Genomic DNA, 20,768 nt, shown 5'->3' with positions numbered 1-20,768 from the left:
CAGTTTAACTATGGAAATTATCTGACTGACCTGTGCACTAGTGGTTTTGAATAGTTGTCACGCACAGCTATATTTAAGTTCAAAGGCAGTATGTCGTGCAGAACACACAAAAACAAAAACCAGTTGAACAAGTTTTATATATATATATATATATATATATATATATATATATATATATATAATATAATATACATCTTTCTCTCCTCAGAGGAACCTCCAAAGGCGTCTATTGTACGTGTGCTGGAGTGTGTGGTGGAGAAGCATGACATGGCGCAGTGGGATAGCCCTCAGTTCTCATGGCTCGTTGATGGAGTTGCAGTAACCAATCAAACAGCACTGTTAGCTGGTGGCAGTAGACTCGACATCTCTCAGGTTAAGGGAGTTAACTACACCTGCGTCATCAAGAGCAGCCTGGGGACATGGTTCACAACACATTATGAAGAGCAACCAAAAGGTATTGTTCAATGTCAAGAATGTATGGCATTTTTTTTATTTTTTTTTTATGGGTAAATATCTGGGTAGTTAATGTGATGTCCCTCATGTCTCCAAATCACCCGTAATGCAGGACTGAATGTTGATATGCATCAAATGGTAAAGAAAAATGATGACACTTTACATCAGTTAAAGGGTTAGTTCACCCAAAAATTTATTTCATTAATTACTCACCGTCATATCATTCCACACCCGTGAGACCTTTTTTCATCTTCAGAACACAAATTAAGATATTTTTAATGAAAACTAAGAGGTTTTTTTTTTATCCCCCATAGAAAGCAACATAATTGCCACATTCAAGGTCCAGAGAAGTAGTAAAAACATTGTTAAAAGAGAGAATAATTTGTGTGCAAAAACTTACATAAAACATTATTTTTGCACACAAAACAGGCAACAGGGTCAAAACCATAGAAAAGATAATCAAAGGCACACTCATAAATGCAGTCCTGACACATACAAGACTTCGCAATGAATGACTGAATAAACAGGGCTTAAATAGGCAACCAGGTAATGAGACACAGGTGAAAGTAATGAGGCATAACAAGTCCGGGCAAAGGGTTATGGGAAATGCAGTTCATGACAAAATAACTAAAGACTGAAGGAGTGCCCTCTGGTGGATATCCTGGGCACACCAGCTGGTGACTGTGACAGAGATACAACTTTTTATTTTAATAATGCATTAAAGGGTTAGTTTACCCAAAAATGAAAATTCTGTCATTAATTACTCACCCTCATGTCGTTCCACACCCAGAAGACCTTTGTTAATCTTCGGAACACAAATCAAGATATTTTTGTTGAAATCCCATGGCTCCGTGAGGCCTCCATAGGAAGCAATGACATTTCCTCTCTCAAGATCCATAAAATCAGTTCATGTGAGTACAGTGGTTCAGTATTTTATATATTATACAGCGAATAACGAATATTTTTGGTGCGCCAAAAAACAAAACAAAATAACGACTTATTTAGTGATGACCGATTTCAAAACACTTCTTCAGGAAGCTTCGGAGCACAAATGAATCAGTGTATCGAATCATGATTCGGATCGCGTGTTAAACTGCCAACGGCTGAAATCACGTGACTTTGGTGCTCCGAACAGCAGATTCGACACGCTGATTCATAACGCTCCGAATCTTCCTGGAGCAGTGTTTTGAAATCGGCCATCACCATATAAGTTGTTATTGTTTTTTTTGGCACACCAAAAATATTCTCTTATTTATAACATTAATATTGAACCACTGTACTCACATGAACTGATTTAAATATGTTTTTAGTACATTAATGGATCTTGAGAGAGGAAATGTCATTGCTCCCTATGAAGGCCTCACTGAGCCATTGGATTTCAACTAAAATATCTTAATTTGTGTTCTGAAGATTAACGAAGGTCTTACGGGTGTGGAACGACATGAGGGTGAGAAATACATGACAGAATTTTTCACTTTTGGGTGAACTAACCCTTTAATAAACGTTTAAATGAACTAAGGTTAATAAATGCGGTAACACTTTACATTTGTTCAAATTAGTTAAAGGTGCCCTATAACTTTTTTTAAAAAGATGTAATATAAGTCTAAGGTGTCCCCTGAATGTGTCTGTGAAGTTTCAGCACAAAATACCCCATAGATTTTGCCTATTTTGGGGCATTATTATAAATGAGCCGATTCAGGGTATGTGGCCCTTTAAATCTCGTGCTCCCCGCCCAAGAGCTCGCGCTTGCCTTAAACAACATAAAAAAAGTTCAAACAGATAATATAACCCTTAAAATGGATCTTTACAAAGTGTTCGCCATGCAGCATATCTAATCGCGTAAGTACAGTGTTTATTTTGATGTTTACATTTGATTCTGAATGAATTTGGGGCTGTGCTCCGTGGCTAACGGCTAATGCTACACTGTTGGAGAGATTTATAAAGAATGAAGTTGTGTTTATGAATTATACAGACTGCAAGTGTTTAAAAATGAAAATAGCGACGGCTCTTGTCTCCTTGAATACAATAAGAAACGATGGTAACTTTAACCACATTTAACAGTACATTAGCAACATGCTAACGAAACATTTAGAAAGACAGTTTACAAATATCACTAAAAATATCATGATATCACGAATCATGTCAGTTATTATTGATCCATCTGCCATTTTTCGCTATTGTTCTTGCTTGCTTACCTAGTCTGATGATTCAGCTGTGCACAGATCCAGACGTTAATACTGGCTGCCCTTGTCTAATGCCTTGAACATGGGCTGACATATGCAAATATTGGGGTCATAGATATTAATGATCCCGACTGTTACGTAACAGTCAGTGTTATGTTGAGATTCGCCTGTTCTTCAGAGGTCTTTTAAACAAATGAGATTTATATAAGGAGGAAGCAATGGAGTTTGAGACTCACTGTATGTCATTTCCATGTACTGAACTCCTGTTATTCAACTGTGCCAAGATAAATTCAATTTTTGAATCTAGGGCACCTTTAACAATAAAGGAAAGATGAGGCTTATCAGTATGTCACAATATTACCCTGTTTGGACTCTGTTTTCTGTTTTGCATAATTTCCTGCAAGTCTGTCATCATAGTTATGCATTTTGTTTCACAAGCTTATGTTTTTTTTTTGTTTTTTTTTTGCATTGTGATGTTTTTAAGGGCTGTTATTGATCAAAACCTTTGCAAAATTTGTGCATATTCATAATTCATATTCATGAGATAAAACTTTGTTATTTCATTCCATCACAGACAGCTCATCTGTGCAAACTGTCCTCAACACTATTTGATTGAACTAAACTGTCAAACTATCATTTCAAAGTGATTATAATAATAGTATAATATATATAGCATGTCAGCTTGTCTACAGCTGGTTTCAGTGTTTGTGTTTTTTCCTCAGAATCTTGGAATCCCTGTTTAGGACTGATTGCAGTTACAGTTATAGTTACAGTAGCACTGTGTGTGGCCGGGTAAGACCTTCTTATCTGTTCTACTTACTCATTATATCTGTTTTATATTGAATATTCACAATAGATCTGTAAATATTGTGATCAATATTGTAAATATTGTGATCAAATGCACTTTTTATTTGGCTGTAATCATGTCATTAAAGCCAAAGATGTTTTAATAGTGATGTAAACTTCAGTAGCACAAATGATGTTCGACTGAATCGATTTGAAACTCTTTGATTTGTAAAATGTTCCTTGTGTGGCATTATTATATTAAAATGAGCAAAATATACATAGTATTTCAGTATTTGCATGAATGAAAATGATTAAATAAATGTAAATTTTGAGATACATCAAATATCATTGAAAGCCTGAAAAATATATTGTTATAGAATCGTTTAGCTATATCGCCCAGCCTTAGTCTCTTTACTTCCTTTTCACATAAACTTTGTATTTCAGGTTTTTTATTTTCCTGAAGAGATGGAAAAAACGTGAAGTTCTCTAGCCAAAGGAGTTGGTCATGACTGACTGGATCCACATACAACATTTTATTTATTTATTTACATTTTGTCAACATACTTATAAACATTTTATTTTGATAATTTTGTGGTTATTTATTTTACTTGCACTACATCATTGGGATCATATCATCTCTTTTGTTTCTTTTATTAACTTACTGTTACTGTACTTGAAAAATTGTAAATTTATGTTTTGACTTTCTTAAAAAAAGTTCTTAAAGTTCTCAGGGAAAAAAGTTTACTTGTTCTTGTAAAAATATTCTCTTGTTCTTCTACAGTTGTGTTCAGTCATAAACGGAAGATTTGATTAATTTGAACAGAAGAATGCTTGCGTTCATTGTACAGAATGACTTGTATTCTTTAAATCTTTAGGAAGCTAGTTGTTTTGTTTACAGAATGAATATCAGTACTGTTCATTTGCTGAAGTCTACCTCACTTGTTCTTATTATTCTGCTGTTAAAGCATTTGCAAATACTGATATTTGAGTTAGTAGCCTAATGTAAAGAGTTAATGCACAGTCTTAAAAATGTATTTGCATTAGATAACGGAAATAAAATCAATGCAAGTGTTATCTGATGCTGTTCAAATGCTGAAATGCGAATTTATTCAGATTCAAATGTGAATATGATTTTAACTGGATGAATGAAGTCACTTCTTAAAGGGATAGTTCACACAAAAATGAATATGCTGTCAAGTTGTTTCAAACCTGTATGAATTTATTTGTTCTGCTGAACACAAAGGAAGATATTTGGAAGAATGTTTGTAACAAAGCAGATCTGAGTAAACTGACAAAATGGTAATTTTTGGGTGAACTAACCCTTTAATTAACACTAGTAAAACTAAGATGAGATATCTCAAGTCAGAATGCCTAGTACAAAATAAATCATAGATATCTTTAATTACAGTCTCTACTAGTCAAAACATTGTAGATATCTTCAATGCATAAAATCACGTAGATATCTTGCATCCACTTACGACTAGTCAAAATTACAGAACTGTTATCTGGAATTGTAATTTTGACTAGTGAAAACTAAATGACTAGTAGAGCCAGGGGCATTTAATGCTCTCCTTTCATCTGCTCCACTGCTGTGATTTTTATGTCGGTCTAGTAATAAATCAAATACCTTTTTTGTAAATCGGGGCGAAACAGCGATTGTGTTTATTTCTACATTATTTTATTTTCAACATCAACAAAATGGGTGTTTCACACTTTGTAATGTTGTTTTGCACTTCCCGGCCACCGTAATGTGATGTCAGGTGAGGCGTCAACAAATTCAGAAAGTGAAAGCGACTCGTCGTCCTGTTGCAGAAACCATACGAAAAAGAAAAAAAACTGCTTATTCTATAAATAATAAGCAATATTAAGAGTCTATAAATAACTTTAATCACTCGTTCAATCCATAATTGTAATGATCGCAGGTTCTCTCGTTGTGCCTGATCGCTAAATTGTATCCTGTTGTTAAAACTCATTAGTTTTTGGTAATAATACGATCTCACTGCAACAGAAAGACAATAAACACTGAATTTAAGCTTCGTAAGTCAAGGTAAGATTGATTATTTTGACCTGATGGCCAACGAGTCTCTCACCTGAATGAAACTTTGAGTGAAACATTAATCAGAAATGATTTCCGTCTCTCTAAGGATTTGTCAGGTGTCATGGAGTCATGGATACTGGTTTGGATTCTGTGTAACACAGTCATTCAGAATGAGTCTGGTGTTATTGAATAAAATAAATTCTATTTATATTGAGAATGCATTTCTCATTAAAAGTGGTGAAAACAAAAGAAATAGTGACCAGTCAGTTTGCAAACCCTTTATGTAATATAATAACATGAATTCTTTCTTAATAACTGTCATCAGTGCCTGTGTGTCTTCATGGAGAAATATCAGTACACTTTAAGACTGGACGACCTCTGTATGTTGCTCTTGGACAAACTCTTGTTCTGGAAGTCACATTCAAGAAAAATCCAGGAGACGTGATAGACATGGTGACATGGGACCGAGAGAGAGGGAAAAAAACGTAAGACTATCAGATGCTCCTGGAAGCAGAATATTTTTGGAGAAAGGAAATGCACTTCTGCGGATCACTGATGTTGCAGAAGAAGACTTTGGGAACTACAAGGTCACGGTTACAGACAGTAATGGATATCAGCGGCATGACTCTGTAGAAGTGAGAAAGATTGGTAAATATGACCAGAGTACTAAGGCAGCATGTCGTGCAGAACACACCAAATCAAAAACCAGTTAAACGAGTTGAATGATACTTCTCTCTCCTCAGAGGAACCTCCAAAGGCATCTATTGTACGTGTGCTGGACTGTGTGGTGGAGAAGCATGACATGGCGCAGTGGGATAGCCCTCAGTTCTCATGGCTGGTTGATGGAGTTGCAGTAACCAATCAAACAGCACTGTTAGCTGGTGGCAGTAGGCTCGACATCTCTCAGGTTAAGGGAGTTAACTACACCTGCGTCATCAAGAGCAGCCTGGGGACACGGTTCACAACACATTATGAAGAGCAACCAAAAGGTATTGTTCAATGTCAAGAATGTATGGCATTTTTGAATATTTAGGGGTAAATGTCGCAGAAGCTGTCTGTAGTTAATGGGATGTCTACAAATAAATCACTTAGTGTAGGGCTGGATGCTTTTATGGTGTCTAGAATTAGTTTTGATGCATCAAATCTGATCTTTCCAAGTTCCAAATGATAAAGACAAATTAAATTTCTGTCATTAATTACTCACTCTCATGTCATTCCACACTTGTAAGACCTTCGCTCATCTTCAGAACACCAATTAAGATATTGGATTAAATCCAAGGGTTTTTTTTCTCCTCCATAGAAAAGCAATTACCACATTCAAGGTCCAGAATAGTAGTAAAGACATTGTTAAACTTGTAAAAATTGTTTGTGCACAAAAACTTAAAATGTTATTTTTGTTTTGTTTTTGTGCACAAAGTATTCTCTTCGCTTCATAACATTAAGGTTGAAGCACTGTAGTCATGCTGATATTTTAACAATGTCTTTACTACTTTTCTGGACTTTGAATGTGGTAATTACATTGCTTTCTATGGGAAGAAACCCCCCTCAAATTTCATCAAAAACATCTTCATTTGTGTTCTTACAGGTGTGTAACGACATGAGAGTGAGTAATTAATGACAGAAATTCATTTTTGGGTGAACCAACTCTTTAATGTGTCTTTAATGCAGGTTTATTTTCACAGCCGTCTTTGCTCATATTTACTAAGGCTGCCAATAATTGTGGAGGGCACTGTATATAGCATGTCAGCTTGTCTACAGCTGGTTTCAGTGTTTGTGTTTTTTCCTCAGAATCTTGGAATCCCTGTTCAGGACTGATTGCAGTTACAGTTATAGTTACAGTAGCACTGTGTGTGGCCGGGTAAGACCTTCTTATCTGTTCTACTTACTCATTATATCTGTTTTATATTGAATATTCACAATAGATCTGTAAATATTGTGATCATTTAAATACACTTTATTTGGCTGTGAGCATGTTATTAGACTGGTTTCACGACTCTTAAAGCCAAAGATGTTTTAATAGTGATGTAAACTTCAGTAGCACAAATGATGTTTGATTGAATCGATTTGAAACTCTTTGATTTGAAAAATATTCCCTGTGTGGCATTTACATGAATGAAAATGATTAAATAAATCTAAATTTTGAGATGCATCAAATATTGTTGAAAGCCTGAAAAATATATTTAGATTGAATCTTTTTGAATCTCTTTACTTCCTTTTCACATAAACTTTGTATTTCAGGTTTTTTATTTTCCTGAAGAGATGGAAAAAACGTGATGTTCTCTAGCCAAAGGAGTTGGTCGTGACTGACTGGATCCACATACAACATTTTATTTATTTATTAACATACTTATAAACATTTTATTTTGATAATTTTGTGATTATTCATGTTACATATATATCACTGGGATCATTTAATTCAGAGCTTTTTTCCTCTTTTATTAGAAATGGGTTAGGGTTTGTGACTTTTGTTAGGGTTTTTATGTTGTGACTCTGAATATATGCAACTCTCAAACAGTTTTCACTTCTAGGCTTAAATGTTCTCAAGGAAAAATGTTTTCTTGATCTGGTAAAAATATTTTCTTGTTCTTCTACAGTTGTGTTCAGTCATAAACTGAAGATTTGATTAATTTGAACAGAAGAATGCTTGCGTTCATTGTACAGAATGACTCGTATACTTTAAATCTTTAGGAAGCTAGATGTAAAGTTGTTTTGTATGGATCTATGCTTCGAGATAGCAGAAGTTGTTCTGTTTACAGAATGAATATCAGAATAGCATATCTGTTTGAGTTAGAGAACAAAAGTGATCTTGAGAGTGGAGCGGTGATGGGAGGGTTGGAAGATCTGCTTGTTGAAACAGAAAATAGTGGCTTTACTCCACAGGAAAAGGAAGAAGGAAACGGCTCACTTTGCAAACACGGTGACGCCTAAAGACCTTTGACTCAGTGAACTCAACAGACCGAGCACACGAGTTCACAGAATCACATCAGTCCTGCGCTCTCACCAGCAACATGTTCCCAGCTCTGCTCTAGTAGTTTTATGGGACAGAAGTTTCAGGACACAAGCGTTTCTTTCAGGAAGTTATGAGAGGTGAGTCCAGTATAAACATTCATAAAGTTTCAGACTGCGCCTGTAATGTGTCTGACCTTCAGTCGCTTTTCTGCACGAGCAGCTGATTCTCTCCTTCATGCAGGCGACATGGACCCACGACTACAGCTGTTCTCTCGGACCCTCCTGCTTTTGCACGTCTGCTGTGAGTGATTTGTGTCTTTATATGTTTATATTGTGGTTCACGACTCGCTGGAATACTGGCTTTTGATTGGCCAATCACAGCATTCTGCAGCCAAATGGTACTTTTAGTTCTATTTCAAATAAATGTTGTTCTTTAGAACTTTCTATTCATCAAAGAATCCAGAAAAAAATGATCAGTTTCCACAAAAATATTTATATATATATATATATATATATATATATATATATATATATTTCTAATATATATATATATATATATATTAGTGCTATCAAACTATTAATCGCAATTAATAAGTTTGTTTACATAATGTGTGTACTATAGAAATACACACGTGCATGTATATATTTAGCAAAAATATATGTATAATATATATATATATATATATATATATATATATATATATATATATATATATATATATAATGTGTGTGTGTATATGTGTATATATATATATATATATATATATATATATATATATATATATATATATATAAAAATAATATAAAACATTTATTGAATGTAGGTGTCTTTTTTAATTTAGTTTTTATTTCTATTTCTATTTAGTTTCTATTTCCATTTCTTTTTAAATGCTGTTATTTTGAACTCTCTATTCATACAAAAAAAATCAAGAAATAAGGTATTACATTTTGCCACAAAAATATTAAGCAGCACCACTTTATTCAGAATTGATAATAATAAGAAATGCATCTTTTTGATATTATGGGATACATAATGCCCTCCAATATTAAGATTAGTAGTTGATTATTGTTGTTTGTTTGTTTTAAAATAAATAATTAACATTTTCCCTTTTTTTTAACATTTACATTTCCATAAACAGTCTACAGTTATTTTTGAACTACAGTGGCCTCCACAATTATTGACATCCTTAATAAATGTTAGCAAAGGTGGCTGGTAAATCTGCATTGTTTATCCTTTTGATCTTTCATTCAAAAAATTCACAAAATTATAACCTTTCATCGAAGGAAAAGAATTGAAAATGGGGGAAACTCACATTATGAAATAAATGTTTTTCTCTAGTTCACGTTTAGGGTTTAGGTCAGAGGACTGAGATGGTCATGGCAGAAGCTTCATTTTGTGCTCAGTGACACATTTTTGTGTTGGATTCGATGTTTGTTTTGGATCATTGTCCTGATGGAAGATCCAACCACGCCTATCTGGTGGGTTTGCTGCCAAAAAGCTCTTTTTTTAGTTTCATCTGACCACAGAAGCCAGTCCAGTTCGAAGAACTGAATATGCTGGAGATTGTTTCTGGATGAGAGCAGATGATTTTTCTTGAAACCCTCCCAAATAACTTGTGGGTTGTTTGATATTTTTTTAGGCTTTCTGAGACTCGAGACTCAACTAATCTCTGCAATTCTCCAGCTGTGATCCTAGCAGAGGCTTTGTCCACTCAGACTCTTCTCCTCACCGCACATTAGGATGATTTAGACACACGTCCTCTTCCAGGCAGATTTGTAATATCTTTAGTTGATTGGAACTTCTTAATTATTGCCCTGATGGTGGAAATGGGGATTTTCAGTGCGTTAGCTATTTTCTTACAGCCACTTTCTATTTTGTGAAGCTCAACAATCTTTTGCTGCACATCAGAACTATATTCTTTGGTTTTACTCATTGTGATGAATGATTAAGGGAATTTGGTCTTCGTGTTTCCTCATGTTAATTCTCCTGTGGAACAGGAAGTCATGGCTGGAAAATGTCATGTTCATGATCACTCTGGTGTGCCAAAAAATGTAAATATGAATGGCAATATACTTCAGAGATATTTACTTATAAGAATTTCTAGGGATGCCAATAATTGTGGCAAATGTGTTTTGGAGAAAAACGTGATTTTCCCCTCACTTTCAATTCTTTTCCTTCAATGAAAGGTTAGATTTTTGTGATTTTTTTTTTTTTTTTTGAATGAAAGTTCAAAAGGATAAACAATGCAGATTTATTTTCACAGCCGCCTTTGCTCATATTTACTACGGGTGCCAATATCTGTGGAGGGCACTGTATATTATTTCAATAATTATTAATATAATATATTAACTTTTATTGAATGGTGGTGTATTTTCTATTACAAATAAATGCTGTTCTTTTGAACTCTCTATTCAAAGAAAAATATATCGCAATTCCCACAAAAATATGAAGCAGCACAGCTGTTTTCAGCATCGATAATAATCAGAAATGTTTCTTGTGCAACACATGACCATTAGATTAGTAGTCAACCATTATTGTTTTTATTTTTTTTAAATAAATAATGAACATTTTTCCTTTATCTTTTAATTTATATTTGAATTTGGCAACCAAAAACATGGTCTAGTTAGACTGATGAACTACATTATTTTAATAATTATATTTTTTAAATATTGATGTTGTTGTTTTATACTGTAAAAGAATCAAAATATTCAGGTAGATGTGCACATCACACTGGGCTCAGAAACAAAAACTAATGAAAAAAGAGAAATGAGAAGTTTGCACACTGAAAATAATGCTCCAATAAATAACTTATTAAATAATGCAACGTTTCGACCAGCAGGCCTTCATCAGGCACAGTATGTTTTATACTGTGTTTGTGCTTTAGCAGTTAAATGCTTTAGCATCAGACTCATATTATCATAATTTATGAATATAAGCATGTTTAATAATGTGTGTTGTAACCGCAGGGCTCTGGAGTGTCCAGTGTTTGTCTGTCCGCTTCACAAACCAGCAGTCTGTGTATGTGATCGAAGGCCAGAATCTGATCCTGGAGGCACAGATCGAGCTGCTGGAGGGTGAACGTGTGGCTAAAGTGACATGGGAGCACAGTGCAAAGACTTCTGGGAAGATTTCAACAGTAGCTGAGTTTCCTCATAAAGTCTCTGATGAGAGAGTGACTATGGAGAAGCAGGGAGCCACGCTGAAGATCAGGGATTATCAGACAAGGGACGGCGGCGTTTATACGGTCACTGTTACTGACCAATCAGGACAGAGACGCTCTGCACAGCAAACCATCCAGGACTATCGTAAGATCAACTAAAGCCTTCAATTCATTCACATGTGTTCTGCTGATACGCCTCAAACGCTCTGTTGTTCTTCTCTATAAATGTATGCACTTAATTCCACCTGAATCACTAAACGTACTGACTATACTGTATATCATACACTATTATACACTTTTAACTGTTGAATGCACACCTAAAAATTTCAAATTTTCATGCAAAATTCATTTTAATATAAAAAAACTGACAACAAAAACTTCCTGGAACATCCGCTGAAAAATCATTTCATGCAAAACATACAAAAAAAAGAAAGATTAAACTTTGAAATATTTCTAAAAAATACACTTTTACAGCAATATTTGAACATATTCAGTTAGCTCACATGAGGACGTCATCTTTAAGTTCATATTTTTAACAATCTTTTGAACTGATTTGTGTAATTTAATCAAACAGAATGATGTTTTAGAGAGATAATAATAACTTCATTTTATATAGCGCCTTTATCTCAAAGCGCTTCACAGAAACATAGAAATACAATAAACATAAACATTAGAGCAAAATTAAGAGAGAAAGATGCATTATATAAAAAGCAAAACAAAACACATTTATTTGCAGGCCTAAAAAAATAAGTTTTAAGTGAAGATTTAAAAACACTAAAAGAGTCAGCATGTCTGATCTCATTGGGAAGAGCATTCCAGAGTTTGGGAGCAAAAGAAGAAAAAGCCTGGTCACCCATAGAACGTAAACGCGTTGAATGAACAATTAAAAAGCCAGAATCAGAAGAACGAAGATTGCGTCTTGGGGTGTATGCAGTTAAAATTTCGGACAGATATTGTGTCGCCAAACCACGCAAGGCCTTGTAGGTGAGCGTGAGAATTTTAAAATCGATGCGATTAGATACAAACTAACTAACCTCAAAAACATCACAGGATTTACTAATACTTACTGATATCTGTGCTGTTGATTTCCCTCCAAAATGATGCCACTTCCTGGAGGATGATGTCATGTTTTGTCTGAAACAATCTGATTGGTGAAATACTTGAGTGTGCCAACATACTGAAATGATTTAAAATTCACTTATCATATATATTTTGGTTTTGGTTTTTATACACTATATTTTTAAAGGGTTCATGAATTGAGAAATCAACTTTCAAATCAGCTTTTTATCCTGTAAGTTTCAGAACTGAAAACTTCCTTGTTAGTCCAATAAAAGCTTTTATTGACACCAGACGCAGCGAATGACTCGTCCCCTAAAGATAGGTGAAACTCCGCCTCCACAGAAGAAATCAACGCCTACTAGAAGAGCGATACAGGACTAAACTAACATTACCTTTCAAAGGATCCTAATGCAGGAATATGGTTATTTATTCTCAGTTGAGCTTTATTTATTTGTATTCAGTACATTTCAGTGTGGATTCTTTGGTAAATCAATCACATTTCGGTGCAAACAGACTTTTAGGATATGGACTCGACAGTAATGCAACAACATGTCAGTAACTGAGTTCATTCTAATGCCTGATCTGATATTAATGATTCATGTACAGTCAGATGATCTTTGTCTGTGTGTCAGTAAATCAAACCAGTGACTAAACGCTCAACTTCACCTTGTTTCTCTTAGTAGGATGAAAATAATCTGTTATTTAAATGGTGATTAAATTATATATAGAAAGCGATCAAAGAACGCTCCCTTTACAATCGCTGGAGCTGTCAATCAAACAGTGTGAGTTTATCAGTGACTGAGTTCTGGACTCACACCAAAACTCCTGTTTTATTTAATGAATCTCTTAGTTACATCACATTTGCACTGTTAGTTATGATGAAAGCATTCGTTAGTGTGCAGAAATTGATGAGATCACTGCTTTCATGATCTCAACAACATGTCTGTGATCGACTACAATGTTCATCACTGCAACCTTTCATGCCACGATCTAAATATAATGCCACAGATCTAAATGTAATGCTATAATCAACACTTTTCACGATTAATTAACCTTGAGAGCTGTAATAGTAAAATAGTGCTAAAAGTTTTTGAGAGAGTAATACTGAGCTAATTCATATGCAAAGATGTCAGCCAATCACAGCAGTGGGCGTTTACACTAAAAAATGCTTTATTTCTAAATAATGACAATTTTTGATGTAAAAAGCATACTAACATTATAAGTGCACCCCAGGAAACATTATAAAACAATAAAACAACGTAGTTCACGACCACTTTAAGACTAAATCGCACAGCTAAACATCCACACTTTTTATATATATATATATATATATATATATATATATATATATATATATATATATATATATATATATATATATATATATATATATATATCACATGTGTCACAAATGTTCACAAATTGTGAGTTTAATGTTATTCGATATGGTAGAAAAATGCACTCAATAATAGGAGTGACCCATTTCTCCCTTTATTGTGTCCTTGTACATTTCTCCAGTAATTTATTCGGTTTCATGTGTGTGTGTGTGTGTGTGTGTGTGTGTGTGTGTGTGTCAGTGGAGGTGCATCATGTGTCAGTGATGGTGAATGTGTCTCACTCCGTTCTTCACTGTATGGAGGCCTGGGGAACTGAACCCTCCTTCTCTTGGCTTCATGAGAAAGTGGCTGTGACGGAGAAAGTGGGCCACGTTTCGGCAGATGGAACGTCTCTGATCGTCTCCGGCACCTTCTGCGGACACTTCACCTGCGTGGTGAGCAACAAACTGGGACACAGTTCAGCCACATACACCGCAGGTACAGCATCGGCGTAGAGCCGTCATAAATTATAGGAATTATTTTCTTTAGGTTTTGAGCATGTAACATCTGGGTTGATGAATGACCGGTGGTGTTCAGTGACAGTGTGTGTGTGTGTGTGTGTTTCAGAGCCGTGTGAAAGCACAAACAGGAGCACGACTGCTGTCGTCGTGTTTCTCCTGCTGCTGCTGCTCATAGCCTCGTCTCTGGCCTTTCTAATGTGGAGGTGCGTTTAAACATGTCACAGTGTTTCATTTTTAGTTTATGTTAATAATAATCTTTATTTTATTTTAAAGTTGTAGTACTTTATATAGATTTTATTTCAGTTTTTGTTATTTTAGAACATCAAGTTAAACTAGTTAAAAAAGTTTGTCGAGACAAGCCTAGTCAGAAAGTTTGAAGTAGTTTTAAAACCTTAAAGGGATAGTTCACCCAAAAATGAAAATTTGATGTTTATCTGCTTAGCCACAGGGCATCCAAGATGTAGGTGACTTTGTTTCTTCAGTCAAACACAAATGATAACTCCAACCGTTGTCAGTCTTATAATGGGAGTGAATGGGAACACAATCAATAAGAGTTGAAAAAACCTGTATAGACAAATCCAAATTAAACCCTGCGGCTCGTGACGACACATTGATGTCCTAAGACACGAAACGATTGGTTTGTGTGAGAAACTGAACAGTATTTATATAATTTTTTACCTCTCATACACCACTATGTCCAACTGCATTCAACACTCGATTAGTGAGGTCTGATCACACTCTGACAACAGCAGTGAGTCACTTCCAGCATCAGAGCGTGTTTTTTGACCTCACTAACCGGATACTCAAGGCAGTTGGACATGGTGGTGTATTAGAGGTAAAAAATATATAAATACTGTTCGGTTTCTCGCACAAACGATCGTTTCGTGTCTTAGGACATCAGTGTGTCGTCACGAGCCGCAGGGTTTCATTTGGATTTGTCGTGTTTTTTTTACTCTTATTGATAGAGTTCCCATTCACTCCCATTATTTGACTGACAGACGGCAACGGTTGCAATTAAAAATCATCATGTGTGTTCTACTGAAGAAACAAAGTCACCTACATCTTGGATGCGCTGGGAGAAAGCAGATAAACATCAAATTTTCATTTTTGGGTGAACTATCCCTTTAAAGTTTGAAGGTTTTCAGTTTGTAGTAGTTTAAAAGAAAGTTTGAACATTCTGTCAATGGAAGTCAATGGGATTTTAGGCCCCATTTACACTAGTTTGCATAAGTTTTGCTATGATTGCACCTGTCGTTTACACTAAACCGGCATAATTGAACCTCAAAAACAGAATTTCGAAAACGCTGCACACCCTGTTTTAGCTTGAAAACGCTGCAGTTGCATTTCAGTATAAACGGACCAAACTGTAGACTTTTGAAAACGATGGCATGGCTGCCCACATTTGCTCTGCATATCCTTAATGACCGTGTAAACAGCAACATTGAGACTGAACTGCAATCTTTGCAGGCTTTGTTGTCATTTTTAACATCCATTGTGTAGTTAAACTGCATTTTTGCCTATATGCTCAAGAGGCAACTGTTTACACTTGTACGCGCATGCCCAGTGTGCATTAACGGTCATGTGACATGCATTTTTGGCCATGTTATGCAGATGGAAACGCCAGAGTAGACGATGATCATTTTCATTTTAAAACACCGTTTCGCACTAGTGTAAATGGGGCCTTAAACCGTGTCTACACCAGACGCGACCATGAAAACCCACACACGTTCGGTGACTGTGAGCTGCGTTACACACGGGACTGATATGGTGGCTAACAAAGACATCTCAACCATTAATTTTGATCACGGCTTGTCTTGAAAAACAAAGACAATTTGACATTCGTCGTAGGAGAAGTCACACTGGAGGATTGTACGCCAAATCTTCTGAATTTCGTCAGAGGTCAAATTTGATCGCAACGGTCATTAACCGGCTGTTGGTGAACATGTCAAACTAGCGATCAAAGACTACAGATTTTGTGCTAGGATCATAGGAATTTTTTTAGGATTTGCAAAATTTGTCTCCGACGACCAAATCGTGGCCAAAATCGCAAATGTCAAAACAGTCTGAAAATTTTAGTCTCAGATGAAGAAAAAGAATAACAATAAGTTTTATTGTTATAAATAATAATAATTTTTATTTTTAAACTTGCTACTAAACTAAATAAAGTGAGAAATGTTTCCTTGGCTACTAGCAGGAAAAAAAGTTAAAAAAACAACAACCGTGTTTTATTTTATTTTATTTTATTACAAGTAACATGTTTTTTTTTAAGGTTTTAGGGGCTGTTTACACAACACTGATTTCAACTAAAAACTGAAATCTTTTAAGCGTTATGCCCATTTATTTACACGACAACAGTTTTGGGAACCTGAAAACACAAATTTTGAAAAACAGGCTTCAAAGTGCACGTTTTTGAAAACAATACCGTTATCGTCTTCGTATAAACAACAAAAACTGAAAATTTGTGACAAAAAATGACATCATGCGCATGCATATTATGTATTCAGTCTATATGCATGCGCTAGCGCTTGACAAGGAAAGGAAAATCTTTTCCGTTTGTAAGTACATTGTTGTCGTTTAAACATCACGGTTACAGTAACACACTTACAACGGACATCTGTGAGGCTTAAAAGCAGTAATATGAGGCATTAATGTCATTCTGAACAAATCTGTAATCCCAGGTGGCATAAAGTACACTTCTATATAATGTACTTAAAGTGCTCTATTTTCACGCATTAATTTTGTACTTAATATACTAAAAATTCTTCTGTAGTACTTCTTAATATATTTAAAAAATATTTAGCTACCACATGTAGTACACTATGGGTTCAAATGTACTATAAGTGGTATCTACATACATTTTTTAAATACAGAGATAGTACAGTCTAAAAAAATGTTTGGTTAAAAACAACCCAAGTTTGGTTGAAAATGGACAAACCCAGCAATTGGGTTGTTTTAACCCAGTGGTTGGGTTAAATGTTTGCCCAACCTGCTGGGTAGTTTTATTTAACCCAACTACTGATTAAAAATGACTATATGTCTGGATTAAAATGAACCCAAAATAGGTGAGAAATTAAAAATCAGACACATAATTGCTAGAGGCAACGATAATAATCAAAAGGTGTACATTTATTAATAAGCAATTTAATAAATGTTTATTGTTTATTATTCATTATCTTATTAATAAATGCTCATTTATTAAACATATTAATAAATGTTAATTTCCAGCATATTTTGGGTTCATTTTAAGCAAGCAATACAATCATTTTTATACAACAGTTGAGTTAAATAAAACTACCCAGCACGTTGGGCAAACATTTAACCCAGCCACTGGGTTAAAACAACCCAATTGCTGGGTTTGTCCGTTTTCAACCCAACTTGGGTTGTTTTTAACCCAGCATTTTTTAGAGTGTAGTTTTAAGTTCATATTTCATGGTGTCTCAAAATAGCACAGTTGAATACATTTAGATGTTCTTAAGATTATCTTAAGATTTTTTAGTATATTAAGTACAAAATTAGTGCATGAAAATAGAGCATTTTAAGTATATTATAGAAATGTTACTATAGAACTTTTTTTTTCCCCCACCTGGGATGTTGAGGTGGGACTAATGTTCAATACAGTGTTTCCATTGTAAATGCTTTACTGCAACTGCAAAAATAATCAAAATTATTGTCTATGCTAATTAACATTATGCAAGAAATGGAATTTAAATAGTTTTGAACATTCCGGACACACACGCAATGAGATGGTGTGTGAATCATCTGCTGCGTCATACATCAGCATTCCAAAGCAAAAGCCACAAGATTGTGTGTCACAGCGAATGATTCATTATAGATGAAACATGAAGCGGATTGTCTACAATCAACTTATGTGTAGTGAAATCACTAATGAATGACTCATTGCTTTATTAAAACGGAGGCAACAGCAATATGACAATATAAGCACAAGAGTTTCTTGACTTCTTCTCACAAATGTCTGATTTTGTCCACTGCAGGAGACACAAGCATGGACAGAACAGAAGGGAGAGACTGAGAGAGCCGTATGAAGAGGATCTGTGACAGGACTGACTCAAACAAACACTGACCAAAGCTGATGGACCGCCGGTCACTTGAAGCTTTCAGAATATGCGTTTATACTTTATTGATCCATGCTTTAGATGGTTTTGTATCATATTAGATATTTATTGACTAACATATTTATATAACCAAATTAGACTAGCATCACCAGGAGGTTCCGTTACTACACTCTTTTCTGAAATACTTGATTGTGCGTCATTCTGACATTAATATGATGGCCACTAACATATCAATAAATTGAGAAACAAACCAACTAACCTCTCAAAACCTCACAGAATTCATAAGTACCATAACGATGACTGTGCTGTTGATTTCCCTCCAATATGACATCATTCCTGGAGGACGATGTCATGCTTTGTCTGAAACAATCTGATTGGTGAAACACTTGAGTGTATTATCATATATATTTTGGTTTTGGTTTTTATACACTACATTTTTAAGCCTTTTTTATACAAAGTCCATCTTAATGTAAAATATTGCATAATATGGTAAAATGTGATAAATAGTTCTCATGAAAGACATTCTGGTAAAATAAAAAAATTTAATGAAAAATTGTGTTAGAATTGTTTTTATAATTAATTATTATTTTTTGTGTATATATATATATATATATATATATGTGTAACCCTCTTCGTTGATGTGCTTCCCTGACTGTCTCTGCGTTGTGTTGGTGTTGGAGGGGGAGGTAAATAGGAAGGACACCAAAGTCGCTGGTAGAGTCAATGCTGAGCAGCTTTCTTTTATTAGGCTTCTTTTCCAGTTCAGCCACTTTTCATAAAGGAAATAAGACTGTGGGGGTAAGGAAGGGGCAACTCCCCCAAAGAAACACAACAGACAGCTCCCCCCAGTGGCAGGGAGAGCACATTACATCTTCCCTACATCCACCCCCTCTTTAAATGATGTCGTCCCAGTCATCACTTAATTTAGGTTGAAACCCAAATGAATGGAACAAAATAAGTTTAAATCTTAAAATTCTCTTTGAAGTGTGTGTGGGAAATGTAAATGAGTGAGTGTGTTGCTAAGGCAGTTCTTCTTCGCTTTTGCTTTTTCCCACACTTTTCTTCCTCTCTCTACCTTCTCCTTGTCATTTTCACCTTGGAGAACATGAACCTCCAGTGAGAGTCTATTCGGTGGGTGCCTTTTCCGCTCAGGATATCTCCTCTTTGGCTTTTCAGGATTTGAGATTTCCCACTGTGTTTGCTCCTTATCCCCTTCCTTTTCACTCACATTCTCTTTCAACTGACTTTCATCCTGTTCACACTCTTCGGCCACAACATCTGGCAATTCCACACTCGTACACTGTGTGATAGTGGCACTGCCTCCACTCTTACTTGTTTCCACTACTTCCTCTTCTTCCTCAGAAACACTTGAGTCCATTCCAGACACTTCCTCCATGTTAGACTCTTCTGGGCCTAGGTACTTGGAACCCACCGGAAAAAACATACACTGGGACAGAAGATTGCGGTGGATGACTCTTTCCCTGCCACCATCTTCTGGACGAACCACATACACTGGAATTCCTGCCTGTTTCTTTACCACCACATATGGACATGGTTCCCACCTATCAGCCAGCTTCTGTTTCCCCTCGACATAACAAACTTTCACCATCACTCTGTCACCAGGTTGGAACATGTGGCCTTTGGCTTTCTTGTCATAGTGCTTTTTCTGAAGGTCTTTAGCATGCCTTGACATTCTGTCTGCTTCATCATAAGAATAGGTCAAGCATTCACGCAGAGTCTGCACATATTCACTGTACTCACATGGCTCTTTTGCTGTTGACAGACCAAAAAGGAGATCAACAGGCAGTCGTGGATGTCTGCCATACATCAAGAAGTATGGGGAGAAACCAGTCGAATCGTGTTGAGTGCAGTTGTAAGCATGTGTCAGTGCGTCGATGTATTCATGCCACCTGGGCTTCTGATCAGGATCAAGGGTGCGCAACATATTCATTAGAGTCCTGTTAAATCTCTCTGTGATCCCATTGCCTTGTGGGTGGTAGGGGCTGGTATGAGTTCTTGCTATTCCTGTCAGCTTACACAACTCCTTCACCACTGTACTCTCAAAGTTTCTGCCCTGATCTGCATGGAGTCGTGCTGGGAACCCAAATCGACAGAAGAAATTCTTCCACAGCACCTTTGCCACAGTGACAGCCTTCTGGTCTTTTGTGGGGTAAGCCTGGGCAAATCTTGAGAAATGATAAGTGACCACCAGGACATTCTCTATTCCTC

General features: G+C 35.6%; 2 protein-coding genes across 4 annotated transcripts; both read left to right on the top strand.

Moving 5' to 3' along the window:
- Window positions 1-213: 213 nt before the first annotated feature.
- On the top strand, window positions 214-4,078 carry LOC137028652 (uncharacterized). The gene is made up of 3 exons (XM_067397710.1): window positions 214-454; window positions 3,359-3,428; window positions 3,867-4,078. Exons 1-3 carry the CDS (start codon window positions 268-270, stop codon window positions 3,910-3,912), a joined length of 303 nt encoding a protein of 100 aa, XP_067253811.1. The 5' UTR covers window positions 214-267; the 3' UTR covers window positions 3,913-4,078.
- Window positions 4,079-5,188: 1,110 nt separating this feature from the next.
- Window positions 5,189-19,089, top strand: si:dkeyp-97a10.2 (uncharacterized). 3 transcript variants are annotated; one of them, XM_067411741.1, is made up of 10 exons: window positions 5,189-5,469; window positions 5,786-6,108; window positions 6,204-6,449; window positions 7,249-7,318; window positions 8,341-8,547; window positions 8,630-8,710; window positions 11,377-11,715; window positions 14,207-14,443; window positions 14,573-14,669; window positions 18,459-19,089. In XM_067411741.1, the coding sequence occupies exons 5-10, from the start codon at window positions 8,541-8,543 to the stop codon at window positions 18,520-18,522; spliced, it is 825 nt and encodes a 274-aa protein (XP_067267842.1). In that variant the 5' UTR covers window positions 5,189-5,469; window positions 5,786-6,108; window positions 6,204-6,449; window positions 7,249-7,318; window positions 8,341-8,540; the 3' UTR covers window positions 18,523-19,089. The 3 variants fall into 3 exon arrangements, with proteins under 3 accessions (XP_067267842.1, XP_067267849.1, XP_067267834.1); XM_067411748.1 differs by having other exon boundaries at window positions 7,699-8,547; window positions 8,651-8,710; XM_067411733.1 differs by having other exon boundaries at window positions 7,699-8,547.
- The last annotated feature ends 1,679 nt before the right edge of the window (window positions 19,090-20,768 follow it).

The sequence above is a fragment of the Chanodichthys erythropterus genome, chromosome 2, assembly GCF_024489055.1.
Source record: "Chanodichthys erythropterus isolate Z2021 chromosome 2, ASM2448905v1, whole genome shotgun sequence".
In the NCBI taxonomy this organism is placed as follows: domain Eukaryota; kingdom Metazoa; phylum Chordata; class Actinopteri; order Cypriniformes; family Xenocyprididae; genus Chanodichthys; species Chanodichthys erythropterus.
The sequence above is the reverse complement of the archived record's forward strand: the minus strand, read 5'-3'. Positions and strand labels throughout refer to the sequence as shown.